The 15,251-nt window shown below is 33.0% G+C and overlaps 1 protein-coding gene across 1 annotated transcript in view; it reads right to left on the bottom strand.

Annotated features, from left to right (window-relative positions):
- Positions 1-1,998: 1,998 nt before the first annotated feature.
- The window catches only part of LOC143258440 (sodium- and chloride-dependent GABA transporter 1-like), a 56,713-nt gene continuing 43,460 nt past the window's right edge, over positions 1,999-15,251 (bottom strand). The window contains exons 8-14 of the mRNA XM_076517379.1: positions 13,950-14,074; positions 13,121-13,233; positions 11,493-11,624; positions 10,518-10,620; positions 6,713-6,813; positions 5,531-5,698; positions 1,999-5,174 (exon numbers count right to left, since the gene is read on the bottom strand). Coding sequence (XP_076373494.1) covers positions 5,076-5,174; positions 5,531-5,698; positions 6,713-6,813; positions 10,518-10,620; positions 11,493-11,624; positions 13,121-13,233; positions 13,950-14,074 — 841 coding nt within the window. The 3' untranslated portion in view covers positions 1,999-5,075. The remainder of the gene's footprint in view (positions 5,175-5,530; positions 5,699-6,712; positions 6,814-10,517; positions 10,621-11,492; positions 11,625-13,120; positions 13,234-13,949; positions 14,075-15,251) is intronic.

Raw genomic sequence — 15,251 nt, 5'->3', positions numbered from 1 at the left:
AAACGGATACTTATTCCCGTTATGGAGCAGCACAGCTTTGAAGCTTCTGGATGAGCTATCAATGAAGAGGCGCCATTCGTTAGGGTTACAGGCAATTAAAATTGCTTCGCACAGACCGGATACATTATGGCAAAAGCAGATCTCATCTTCATAAGTGAAGAAGCTTGAAAATGTGGATGACGCTTCCTATGACTTGCGACTTGCACACTTTCATCTAACAAATCCCACTCCTTGAGCCTAAATGTCAAAAGCTCGACATTCGACTTTGTTAGACCAAGATTTCTGATCAAGCCATTGAGGTATCTTTGGTTGGGGTAGTATGGGTTTCTCTCACCAGCTGCACCTCTGAAATTGTAATCTTGATCTTCAATGTCCACCTCCTCTTTTGGTTTGCTGCTCTCTTCTGAGGATGGTTGTTTTCTCTCTGGCAGAGGGGTACAGGGAGTTCAAGGTTGTGTGGCACTGGGGCGATAAATGATAGAAAGTCCGGATACATGATAGCAGATGCATTTTTGCCAGCCCGACGTTTGGAAGGGTCCACCATGGAGAAGTAGCAATTGCTTGAGTGGTCAGTAAGTTCACGCCAAATTCTTGGAATAGCAAACTTCATGGTTCTTTTTTCCCCCTCTGTACTATCCTGCAAAAGAGCAAAATAAAATTGTTATTATGAAGAATAAATTTATTTCATCCACAACTAATGTGTAAGAGGTTCATGCAAAATATTTTATATGTGATATTTTTCTATGCTATTGGAAATTAAAAAATAATAAATTAAAAGATACTTAAATTTTAAAAGGTCTAAATTTGTATAATATAAAATATTACTATTCAAGTAAGCAAAAATTGTCCGTCTTACCTTCCAGAGTTTTTTTGCAGTGCTCGCAGGTAAAATGAGGTGTCCAGGGTTTATCTTGATCCCCGATAGGTATGCCAAAATATGCCTTTTAGGCTTCACATACTTTAGCAGATGCTGTTATAGAGTACCTTTCGCTCTTGTCTTGATAAATTAGCCACATACATAGCAGAATGCACCTGGAGAATGCTTACAGCTTCATGATGTTATCTCTGATAAAATCAGATAGGTCTATGTGTTCAATTAGGCAGCTAGAACTAAACTGAAGTGGTGAGTAATGATCCCAAGAAATTGAAAAATAACACTTTCTGCCCAGGAGCAAGAAAAATTAAAAATTTTGTTACATAGTGTAATGTTTGACCTTAAACATTCCACATTCCAATTTTAACTAAATAAGTACAACTTATGACGACAGATAACCCTAGTTTTTCTCCTTAACTGGAAAGTAAATTTCCTGGTTATGAATATATTGTTAATGTTGTTTTAGTATACAGCTACACAGCTGTGTGTGTTCTGTCCACCGAGAAGAATCGAACCCAGGATTTTAGCACTGTAAGTATGATACCTTACAATTGACTCAACAAACATAATTATGAATGCAGCTGATCTGAAGAATAATACTGAGCGATTAAACCATTATTACTATTTACTGTCATTCAAAATACAATAATACGTAATTACACCCAGAATCATCAATCCAGTCAAACACTATGCTTAAAGCTTTTGACTAATAATTTTTATAGGTATTCGTGTTCTAAAACATAAAATGTTAAAAGTAAAAACGCCTCGTATGTTCAGTGGAGATATATTGACAAGGCAAAATATCAAGTGTAATGTACTTTAACAAAAGAATAATACGTCATAGGAAACGTGAACCAGAACAATTTATTGTCACCAAATATCAAAGATGGTAATTATGACTACAACAAATGGACTTACAATAATACGACAATGAAGCCATTATAATTAAACAGAGTAAAGACTATGCTTGAACCAATTGTTCTGTTGCAAAACTGTCTTCTCCATACATTATATAAACAATACACTGTTGAATAATGTTTCTAATATATATATTCCAACTCAGTATGTATTGAAATTATGTGGAAAAAACAGTGTAAATGTATTTAAATAAAATGTAAAAATATAAAATAATAACTTTATGGCTTTATAGCATTTTTTACAAATGTAAAATAACATAATAATTCTTTTAAATGATAACAAACTTTGTTATTCAAAATCATTAAAAACAAATTTAAATCTGAAAATAAAAAATGCTTAGCGTTTTATAACAGTTGCTAAAAGCTGTCAATATTCACTTCATTTACGACTTTATTTAATATTATTTTGCAAAAAGTGAATGTGTCTCAAGTTAAGTTCTTGTTTGTTTAAGTTTTTCATAAAATACAAAATCTCAGTAGATAAATAACCAACATGAATAATGTTAATATTTGTATATATAAAGTTCACTGATATGTCAGCGGACAGTAAATTTATGGAAGACTAAAGAGATCAAAACGAGAAGCAGTCGCAGTTCGAAATATGCTTCGCAGACAGTAATCTTAATTACGTAATGTTCGTATTTGTTACAAAAAAAGGTTTTACAACAAACATTAATGCATTATGAAAGAGTATTTTGTAAAAAAAGTTACCATCAAATAACATTTTTTATCAGAACACTAATTACTGCTATGTGCTAAAATACATGCAGCTTGCTAACAGTTTTTATGTATCATAAGTATTTATTTACATGACTACAAACATTGAAACTCCAAAATTTCTATCTTATATATAAATTGAACTAACATAGACCTACAAGTTTTTGTCCTGACTATCGCGTCCATCATTTCACATTAAACCTGGTGACAAGATTAAAAGTTGTAAGTTAAATGTATTTCTAAAATCCCTATACTTGGTAAAGTTAGGAAATAAAAATCCTTTTTAAGTATATTTTTAGTTAAATATTTTGTTTGACTCTTCTGACTCTCACATTGAGCTTTATATTACTAATTGCAAAATTTCAATATTAAGTAAGCCCAACAATAACATAGCAATGCACTTATCCCACACCTAATAACCAATCATTATCTAATTATTTGTGCACGATCAAAATTGGAAATTTTATCCAAAAGTCTGATTGGTTGATAATGAGCCGTTAGCGGTAAATATAATGTCGTTCTTTCTACCTTATTACAAATCTTGGTTGCGTATATTTATATTTATAATATTTAACTACGGATGTCTCCTCTTCCATGCCTCTTAACTTGCTTATTTCTGCTCAAAATCAGATTTTGAATTTGCCATATTAAGAGAAATGTGGAGAAAAAAATCCGAAGTTAGCTAACCTTTACACCACTTTTTTAGCCCTATTGAGTTTTCATCATTTCACCGGCTTTCTTTAGTTCTTTTGGTACTTGCTGTTTAATTAATCTGTATACCGGGGAATATAAAGAGATCCGGAAAACCAGTTTCATGGTATTACCATACAAATCAGCCTTATTATTTATTTTTTTCAGAACTAACTACAAATAGTGTAAGTGGTCAAGATTTGAAGTTTTCTGAGCTTAAACAATTGCTTTTGACTTAAATCTAGTTACTTGAATTTGTAAATAAAGGTTGAGTGTTATACAGTTTATCATTACCCCTGTAAGAGTAATACGTTTTACAGTTACCTCTTAAATCAAAATAAAGTTACGTACCTTGAATCTTTGTGCTTGTTCTTATTTTAATCATATTTAAGTATTTTTTCACCAAAAGTTTGAAAGTGCTGTTCACGCTTAACTGTTTCAAATCACATTGTACAGAGTGAAGTTCGTTATGAAAAACAAACTGTATTCGTAATTTAAAAAATTATTAATCTTTTAAGAATATTGGAACACCAGAGTAAAATCAACAAAATTTGAAAAACACGTCTAGAGAAACGGAAATCACGTGAATAAACGTTTTCTGTTATTAAATATTATTTACGAAGAGTTGTAATATTCTAAGAAGGTAATTCAATAAATTACTTTTCTTTCGTTCGTTGGCAACAAATTTTGTATTTATTGAGAGAGAAGAGCCTTTGTCTTTAAACTTGTTTCGAGTCAAATATGCAACATAAATATATTGTGACTGAATTTATATATGCTCTATTTCCACTTGCTCTGGTATCGATCGTATAAAAAAAAGTGTAAATAACTTTCTGTAAATTACGTTAGACACCATTAAATTCCATAATTTTGAAAACATCGATATCAAATTAAACTTAAGCTAAAATTTCAGCTTAACTTTCATCCATCTAAAGTATAAGGCTGAAGGACAATCAAATCACGTATCATATACTTTTAAACGATGAAAACGACGAGCTTTCCAATTAAAAACAGTTATTTCACTACTGCACAGATTCTATGTTATTCCGAAGATATAAATCTACATTTTGAATAGGAAGAACTGGGACCTACTGTAGAAAAAGACTTCGAAGTTACATCGATTTTCTAGACATGTCACTCTGATTTTACATCAATAAGTATAAAAATCGAAAGACAATTAGACTATAGGAAGACTGCTCAACCCTCGTTTTCCTCGTTTTCGTTTATAAAATGACGAACTGTTTGTCAACACGGTATAAGAATTAATTCCATTGACAGTGGCAACGAGGATACATAGAACTACTGTTTGTGCAGCGTTTTGCTTTCCATTGGTCAGTAAGTGGGAACAAGACATGAAATGAATAGTAGATTGTGTGTTACAGTCGAATACAATTGCTTACTAGGATGTTCTTTTGTAAATATGGTGGAAAAATTAAAGGCTATTCAAGTATTAAGAGTAGAGTTTGAATAATGAATGAATCATGTTTTGTTTACTCTGAAATTACACCATAACAGTTATAACTATTACTCTTATAACTGTGTAGTAAGACACATATATAAAGAAATATGCAAACGGTATCCTACGGAAATAGTACAAATGTATTAAGATATTCCATCTAAAAAGTATTTGATTAGATAAATATTCTCAGAATTTAAAATAAAACAAAACTGTCCTCTACTAACAAATACTTTAGCGCCGTCTACTGGCCAAAATCAAATCTAAGTGTTATCCAAACACTTTCACTGCCTAATTTCCTAACAGTTGTGTACCAAACCTTAAATTTCATTAGAGTAGTTTGAAAGCTGATCTCTAGACTACAAAGTATGTTTAGTGTTTCATTTTGGCCAAAGGTTTAATTGTTTTTTCTAAAAACAGCCTAGACTGCCGTTGTTAGAATCAGGTTGTCTTCTCGTAATTTTCTTTCTCTGATTTCAGACTGGATATCAATGTCAGGCCGGAACAGCTTCTTGCACCGCTAAATGGATGTATATGAGATTGTATTAGAACAGAATACAGGAGATTATTGGTAGTTTATATACCACAAAGAGGCAAAAATTAAACACTACTACTGACTACAGGTAAATAAAAATAATTGTTTTGTTCAGATAATGCTTTAAGTCCTCTTAAGATTAATGGTAAAATATTTCACTGGTGACATAGAAACACTCAACTCGTCGAAACTATCACTTATACAGTTACAATACAATCCAGCGGAAGAAACTATTTTGACTTATTGGGAATATTTTGGCGGTTTGCAATCATTTTGGTCAGATGACTTCTAGTTAAAGAATGAAGTGATATTAGACCCTGAATAACAAACAAAATACTTACTTCCTTGAATGTTCCGGGGGTTACGATAAATTTGAAACTTGCATAACCTGGAATGCATAGCATTGAAGACAAAGCTAATAGCCAGCCAATAAGCTGACCCCACCAGGGATAAATGTAGCCGATATAATCCAATGGCTTATACTGTACTAAACTGAACAGGAACACTCCCTATTTATAAAGAATAAAATGAAGCTCTTTCCTTACGTATTTCACATTTAAAAAAACAACTATAAAATCCTAGAACTGTCGACAGCGCAAAGGTTTTATCTTGGTTAATATATATTTTAATGTATTTTAAGAATTTTATTAGTCCTCGTATAATTTTTTACTATTATGGATACATTAAATATATTATTTCATATTGAAAGACCAATAAAAGTTTTGATCAAACTTAAAGTGACACCATGCGTTAGTTTGTAACTTTTGTTGCTTATAACAATGATCGGACATTTTCAAACAATTGTAACGTTGTAACATCAGTAGTGGTGTATTATGCCGAAAGTTAGGTTTAAAGTCTTGAAACAACAACTAGATGGATATGATAGATTCCTTTTGCGAATTCTAAATATAACATCTTATAAGAATAATAAAATAAATAAAATAATGCAAAGAAAAGTATGACTATAAAGAGTGAAGATGTACAAAACAAACAGAGCAAGAACGAAAAGAGCGTCTCGAGAATATTGAAAAAAGACACTAGGTGAAAAGTAGTGTGGAAGGATTTCGATAAATAAATTGAAACAAAATATTATGAAAATGGTTTGACATAGAGAATGGAGCTGCAAGAAGCCAAAGCAATCCAATAACCTATGGTTTGGAAGAGTTCCAATAAAGAAGGCAACGTGGAAATGATAAAAGTAGTTTAACAAACAAAGAATTAAGAAACCAAAGCAACCCGTAACCGATGTTGTGGAAAGTTCCAATAAAGGAGGCAAAACACAAATGATGAAAGTGGTTCGACACAATAAAGCCAAAGCCCAAGTTTATTAAAGCAAGCCGAGACCTGTAGTTATTTTGGAATGACTAAAAATTAATTTGAACGCATTTGAACGAACAAAATATTTTTTGAAATTTTATATCACTCGCTAAACAAAGATTTTAAGATTTTGTTTGTAACTCACACATAAAAACATTTTAAGAATATGTTTTTGCTTACTTTAAATCCTGCAACTAAATACTCACCATACAGATCAGAGGAGTAAACACTAGCCAGCATAGTTTCCACCATATACAAGGATAATACCCTATCATGTCCTTCAAGTTGTCAAAGAAACGATTGACGCCTGTCATAGAGAAAACGGTGTACTTAAAAATACATTCCGCAATGTTCGTATTTTTATTTTATTATTTAAGTAGTTCCTACATAAATATTATTATCGAAAGTTAAAAGTATTTGGACTTTCAAAACTAGAAGTTCTTCTCTTTCACACAAGTGTTGAAATAAATGAATGGTCAGAGTAAGGATATATTAGTTTTTCTTAATAATGTAACGTTTGTAATCAAAGTACACAACATTAATTATACACTTGTAAAAACAACATGAGGATTCAGTGAACACTTTCTGCTATTGTACCTTTTGATATCGTAACTGATAAAATATTATGTTTTCTTAGTTCCAATAGATGTAGTGTTCTTTGAAGATTATGTTGGTAAATGTTTGTTCTTTGAAAACGAAAAATTAATTACTTTCTAGAGCAAAACTAGTCAAGATTTTGTTATAAATAAATTTTTTAGGTTCATGGCTTACATTTTCTTTTGTTTTCAGACATTTTAATATTTTTTATCATAATTTATAGAAATTTAATTTCTAGTTTAAATATAGGAGTTCATAACACTGCACAACAAAGTTTTTGCTTCTTGAACACTGTTGGGTGTTCGTGATAGATTTTTGGTTGCTGATCACAAAAATCACATCCAAATTTACCCATCACGTACCGTTTCAGCGAAATCTCCAGTTTTGTCATGTTTTTTCTTATACTTGTGTCCAATAATTTTCGTTTCTGTAAGAGACCTATGAACAATGTTTTGTGCAGTCTGGGCATATCCAGGCATGAAATCAGGCCAGGTTGGAAGCTGTTCTGTGAAAGTATGCAGCCTGGGCAGGCCGGAGCCAGCTTGACACTGTCTCAGCAGGCGACAAAAGTGGCTTGCATACACAGATGCTGCTCATTGGATTAATATAGACGTTATAGTGTGTAGTATTGTTTCAGAATATAGCATTGCCTCAGTACCACTGTAACGAGTAAGTTAGATGTTATAGACGTTTTACAGGACGATTGGTGTCGGTTAATATGTCTCGTCAATGTCGTAATAGCCGCGATACATTCTGCTATAATTGTGGCGAGTATACGCTTGTTCATCACAGACGCTCAATGACTGCTCTTGTGAAGAAAGCATATCATCTGTACTTCGGCTGTACAATTGGTGATCAAGACCAGGAATGGGCGCCTCACATTTGTTGTGCGACATGTGCTGTCTATCTGAGAGCTTGGCTCAGAGGCACTCGAAAGACAATGCCGTTTACTGTCCGATGATATGGCGAGAACAGAAAGTCTATGTGACGGACTGTTACTTCTGTTTGACTAATGTGTCTGGTTTCTCTGTCAAAAACAAGAAGTCAATTGAATACCCTAATCTGCCTTCAGCAATGAGACCCGTGCCACATGATGACAGTCTTCCAATTCCAAAACCACCAGAGGAATGGACCTCAGATGAACCAGATGAAGAAACTGCAATGAATGGAACAGGCAGTGACACGGATCCGGATTTTGAACTGTGTTCCTCAGGCAATCCACATCTCATAACACAGTCAGAATTAAACGATTTGGTCAGAGATTTGGATCTGTTAAAAGCAAAAGCCGAATTGCTGGGTTCGAGACTGCAGGAATGGCGTTTGCTGTCACTAGGTACGAAAATGTCTGTTTTTCGAAGCCGCCAAAATGATATAACCAAATTCTTTGCACAAGTTGACAGTCTCTGTTCCTGTGTTGACATAGAAGGATTGTTCTCTGCTTTAGGTTGTGACCATGCCCCGCAAGAGTGACGTCTCTTTATTGATTCATCGGTCTTAAGCCTCAAAGCTGTTCTGTTACACAATGACAACGTTCACCCTTCAATACCTGTTGGCTATGCAGCACACATGAAAGAAACCTACGAGAACATGGAAATGTTGCTGAAGCACATCCAGTACAGCAAGTACAACTGAAATATCTGTGGAGATCTGAAAGTCGTTGCTCTGTTACTGGGACTGCAGCTCGGCTATACAAAGTACTGTTGTTTCATCTGTGAATGGAACAGTCGTGCCAAAGAGTCACATTATTCTAGACAGAGCTGGCCACTCCGTAAAAAGTTAGTTTCAGGACAGAAAATGTGACGCGTGAACCACTTGTCGACCCGGCAAAGATTTTTTGTCTCCTCTTCACATAAAATTAGGACGTATGAAGAATTTCCTGAAAGCAATGAACAAAGAAGGCGAAGGTTTATTTAAGACAGATGTTCCCAAGAATAACTGAGGCCAAGATCAAAGAGGGTATTTTTGTTGGCCCTCAGATCAAACATGTTATGAGTAACAAGCGGTTCAAAGATCTGTTAGTTGGGCCGGTAAAGATTGTCTGGAGCCTTCAAAGACGTTGTTGACAATTTTCTTGCCAATTACAGAGCCCCACATTACATTCAGCTGGTAGACAAACTTCTCAAAGCATACAAAAAAATGAAGTGCAACATGTCACTCAAGATTCATTTCCTCCACTCACACTTGGACTTTTTCCCCGCAAATCTCGGTACTGTCAGTGACGAACACGGTGAAAGGTTTCACCAGAACATTGCTACAATGGAAAAACGATATCAGGGCAACTGGAATCCGTCAATGCTTGCTGACTACTGTTGGACACTGCAACGTGATGCACCGGACATTGAATACAAGCGAAAATCAGGAGCAAAACACTTTTAATTATATTGAAATTAATAGCGTAAAGGCAATGAAATACGTTATTGCCGGTAAACAGTTAACTGTCTATTTCTCAGAGATCCTACGTGATGAAGCAAAACCAAAACTATATTTGTGCACACAAACCAGATACCTGTCACAATCAGCAAAAACGTTTTAGGAAGCAAAACTTTCAAAAAAATTATTGTGCAGTGTATAATTAACTTTACAGAGGTGAACTTTGAGGAAAACGCGTAATTAATTTCAATTATCTGAATTAATTATTTTTCTTTACATGTATAACTGTGACATTTAATATAATGTGGTTTATGTGATATTACATTTACAATAATTTTCATCAAATGTTTCTTTACTGGCCATATAGATACTTCTATTAAGAAAAGCATATTAGCTTCTCGATCGTAGAATCTGCATATTACCCGCCATTACTGACGAGACCTTTCGGGCAAACCAAAACTCTTCGGGTTATATTAGTAAGCAATACACATAACCTCGATCGAAAGGCTATTTAAATTACTCATATTTATGATAATTCAAAACATTACACAATATTGCGCAAACTATAACAGGCCCAGCATGACCTGGTGGTTAAGACGCTCAACTAGTAATCTGAGAGTCGCGGGTTCGAATCCCCGTACACCAAACATGCTCGCCATTTCAGCCATTGGGGCGTTATAATGTGACGGTAAATTATACCGTAAATATATGGTAAAATATATTCACAGATATGGTAAAAGAGTACCTCAAGAGTTGGCGGTGGGTGGTGATGTCTAGCTGCCTTTCCTCTAGTTTTACACTGCTAAATTAGGGATGGCTAGCGCAGATAATCCTCATGTAGGTTTGTGCAAAATTCAAAAACAAATAAACAAACATATACATAATGCACATAATGTGCTATTTCATGTCGGCTGTTTCGTTGTTTGGAGGTACAAAGAGAATTTGAGGAAAAACATATTAGCGCTGTAAAATTAAACTTCTCTAATAAACGAAGTTCCAAAAGTTAATTGTCTGAAGAATGAAGTCTACGCGATAATAACTCACCATACGACCATGAGATCGAAACCACTTCGAAAAAAATCAAGAAGAGAAGAGAATAACCACTTGCAGCATAGTACTCGAAGAGTTGGAAGACGTACATACCTCCCTAGTAAAATGCAAGAGAAACTTAAAGAATACAGTTTAAAAATAGCATTAATCTGTTAAAAGAAAATATATTTCAAAATTCTGAACTTTATGCAATACAGAAATAAAGATTGGTCAATGGATGTGCATTTAGTGAACAAAATATCTTTAAAAGGTAAAAAAGAAAAAATACGCATCGAAACAATAGGACTTTCCTAGAAATTTTACAAAAGCTTAAGAAAAACAGGTTTCAGAGTGGTCAAGGAAGTACAAAATTCCAGGGCTGAAAATAAAAGCCAGGAACTTTGCAGCCATTTGAATATATTTATATTTTTTATTGCTTCGATTTAAAAACAGCATAAAAGGCGTTATGGTCAAAGAGCCTAGAAGATAGTAAATGCTATACAAAGCTTTTTTGTTTTGTGGTTGTTTGAGACAACCAAAATGCGAAAATATTTTTTCATTCCAAATTGTCGTTTTAAAAGAACCACAACGAGCTACGTTTTATTTGTTTTTGTGAGTTTCTTCGATTTTTGAGCATAACATATGTAATATTTATAATATGAATAATTTATGCATTTACACAAATTAAAATACTTTAAAAATAAATTATGTGTGTTTTCTTATAGCTAAGTCCACCGAGGGAAAAATAAATTATGTCACTCTGATATAGCTGAACACTGATGGATAGGTTAATTCAATAAATAGCACACAGGAACCACTCTAAGAGACGAAAACCGGTTTTAAACGTTATTTTTACATTTTGTTCAGGGAATTTGTTTCTTGTGCTTCTAACCTTGAAAAATTAGTTCAGATATTTTTGTGGGGGTGAAGATGTTATTCCATTTTGATTTAATGAGTTACAAACTAATTACTACAATATAAAAATAAAACCTGCGATACAAATCCCAGTCCGATGATGTAAGATATTAGGCAAACAACTGCGATGAAAATCTCCTTGTGAGGGCGCAGCAATCGCGGCCATTCGTCCACAACAGCTGTGATGAACCCTTCCATGGTGCAGAACTAAAAATGCAAGTATTATTAATGTAGAATATATCAGTAGAATTATAAATCTAATCTAGGAAAGTATTAAAACATTTTATAGCAGGTATTGATCTCGAGTCCTAGTAACTCATGATCTAGAAAATATGTAATACGCTAGAGACATCTGTGTTCACGTATACAAACAAATTGTATGCAGTTGAAGCACTTCGACTGAAACGTCAGTGCAGTTAGAAGCGGTATATACAACTCCATTTTAAATACAAATTACAACGTCAAATAACATTTCGTAGGATAAAATTGATATAAATGTCATTAGAGACAATCTTCATATTAATATAATCTATTTTAACAAAATTGCATCTCACTTGTTTTTTTTTAAATATACAATTATTGGAGTTAGTAAAATCCTAGACCTAGGTTTGTCAAAATAAAATTTTAATCAAACTAGTCATTTATCAAGGCTCTGAAAAATAAAAAATAAACTAGATAAAAAAAGAATTCAAGTTAGCAAACAAATCTTCTATTTTATGTACCTGTTTTTAGTAAATATTTCAACTATTTTTGCTTATAAACACGTGATTCTGAAAGTAAATATTCGGGCAATTGAAATTTCCATAAACAGAGAAAAAATATGGTAAGTGAATATTACATTTGTAGTTTAAATCAGCCAGCTACGAATTAAAGTGTGTAAAGAATTTTAACTAAATGGTTCTAGCTTCTTACACGAATTCCACTGATATTTCTTTTACGTAAACAATTTATTCAGAATTTTTTCAGATGATTTTAACCACTTTTGTTTTGTTATTTAATTTCTTGAGAAATAATAAATGTTGCTTTTTATATTTTCTTCTTTTATTATTGTACTTCATCATTTAAGCTCATTCCAGTTCAAAGAAACAAAAGATTCGAAGAGCTATATGTAACTTTCAGAATTTCCTTAATTTTAGTCTCCAAGCCTTATAAAAAGTAGGTTAAATACTAAAATACCCTTCTTTCATGTGCCACATTATCTCTTTATCAATAATGTTTTTCGTATCGCCTTTCATATGTTTAAGTACAGTCTAAAATGAAAAACTACTAATAGGATTTTAATAGAGTGATTATTTACAAAACTTGAGATTAACATATTTGACTATTTTTTGAACAACCACAGGTTGTAATGTTTAGTTAAAAAAAGAAAAAAAGTTATTTACCAAACTTTTCTGTTTATGAAGGATCTGAACTTACTGGAGTGAATTATGGTATATTTTAAACCTTTCACATTTGTAGTTTGTTGAAATATACGAATATTTAAAACATTCACAACACCGTTACTTTCAACAAGACGTCTCATTCTTTGAGCCTAGCAGTTTTCTTAAATTGAAACAGCTGTTTAATTTAAAAATAAAGAAAGCAGACAAATGTGTTTATTTATTTCATTAACTACTTTTTGTTGATTCATTTTAACATGTAACACCCAGTAAGAACAGACCTACCTGACTTAGCACGTTACACCCGTTGATACACATCCTTACCTGGCTATCTAAACCTAACATCATTATCATCAAGAAAAATAAAACCGCCCAGAGGGGTGATATTGGAAGTTTCATGGTAGCAGACGGGTAAGCCAGAAAAGCCAGCCCTGGGCCTGGAGAAATGTATGATTTTTATGTTTTAAAAAAAAACTAAATTAAAAGGAACAATTATTGATTACTTATTTTGGGTCATATAAACAATTTATTTCAACAACTCAATATAAAACAACCAACTTTACATTAAAAAAATTAAACAAAACGTTTTACATGAATGTATATTTTACTTTGTTTATTTCTTGCACTTTTCAAAGACACTCGTGTAAAATACATCGAGAAAAATACTAACTTTTTTACCTCTTCACTTATCGAATTCTGACCCAAAAACTCTCTCAGTTAATATCTCTTTAAGTTAGCTTATGACAGAGACTCTCATCTCCAAAATACACACATTTAAACCCATTTCTGTAAGTAGAAGACTCGACATAACAACCACTATTATGTTGTTTTTTATCTTTATTGATATTATTAGGCTTTTTTTCAACTTTAACATGTGCAATTTTTAGTTTGCATTTCGGTAACTTCCTTTGCCCTGAACAAAAATAATTTCAAAATAAAAACAGTTAAAAGGCTCAGACTAAAAAGAGATATGTAATTTACAACCGCTAAAAGATTCTTGAGCTTGAAATTGCAAAGTTGATTTTGGTAAAATGTGAAATGTATTTTTTAGTGTGGTAAAAGACCAAACAAAAGATGAATAGTTTGACACGTAAAGAAAGAGCAGTATTGTTAGAAAACCATAAAATATCTTAATGGTTAGTTACAATTTTACCTGAGGCAGCAACTTCTTCGATTGGCTTTTGTTGCTCATGCGCCATAAATCCCACAACAGAAAAGATCACAAATCCAGAAAACATTGACGTTCCTGTGTTGATGCAAGACACAATCAAGGCATCCCTGGTGGTAAAATGTAGCACTGGCATTATTTCTACAAACATGAGATCTTTTAATATTCTTGAACTAAAAGTTGTTTCGATTGCATTGTACAAGTTATTTTGCTGCCACATACAAGTAAGAAAATAAACCAAACCAAAGGTGATCCACCAACTCATTTGTATTTTATCCTGTATATTTGTATTCTGTCCTGTACATTTGTATTCTATCCTATATCTATAAGAACAATAATAAGAAACAATCCGGTTTAGAGGTATGCAAGCGGTAATATAATTTTGAGTTTCCCGCTAGCAAGAGAAGACTATTGCCCATCAACTGTTTTTTTGTTTTTTTTATATATATAATACCACTGATAGTACGGCACTTTTAAAAGCTGAAATTATCAAATTATTTCCGTCTTATAAAGCGTTTTGTCCCTGAGCCGTTTGTCAAGCTCGTGGGACAACAGTAGTTGGACTCAGGTTATCGGTGGTAATTTATGATTTTGGATACTGTACTTTTCCCCAATGAGAACTGAGCCAGAATTCTCTCTCACGCTGCAACTAACCCAAAGGATTAATTAACCTATTAGCAATTACTAGTATTGTTCATTTGTTTTGAATTTCGCGCAAAGCTACACGAATGTTATCTGCGCTAGATGTCCCTAATTTAGTAGTGTAAGACTAGAAGGAAGGCAGCTAGTCATTATCATCCATCGCCATCTCTTGGGCTACTCTTTTACCAACGAATAGTGAGATTGATAGTCATATTATATCATCCCCACGGCTGAGAAAACGAGCATGTTTGGTGTGACAGATTCGAACCCACGATCCTCAAACTACGAGTCGAGCTGCATTTTTTATACATCTTTCGATATTATAATATTACTAACTCTTACTTGGGCCTTTTTATTCCTTATAACTTATACGTAATAGTAATACTCATTTTGTGTCGATAACAACTTTCCCTTGTTATAAAAGATCGCCAAGCATAGTTAAAGGCTCGTCTGATCTTGCTGTAAGAATTTTTATATTAACTTGAATTGAAATAAAAAACTAAGAGCATTTACAATTATTTCGTAACGAAAGTTCTTAGAAGTTAGTTGTAACAATAGAAATTATTGGATACGAAGGAACTGATACTGCTCCTCCTAAAGAGAAAATATAATTAATCTAACTGTATTCATCCATTTACTGTCGTG

The sequence above is a fragment of the Tachypleus tridentatus genome, chromosome 8, assembly GCF_004210375.1.
Source record: "Tachypleus tridentatus isolate NWPU-2018 chromosome 8, ASM421037v1, whole genome shotgun sequence".
In the NCBI taxonomy this organism is placed as follows: Eukaryota; Metazoa; Arthropoda; class Merostomata; order Xiphosura; family Limulidae; genus Tachypleus; species Tachypleus tridentatus.
The sequence above is the reverse complement of the archived record's forward strand: the minus strand, read 5'-3'. Positions and strand labels throughout refer to the sequence as shown.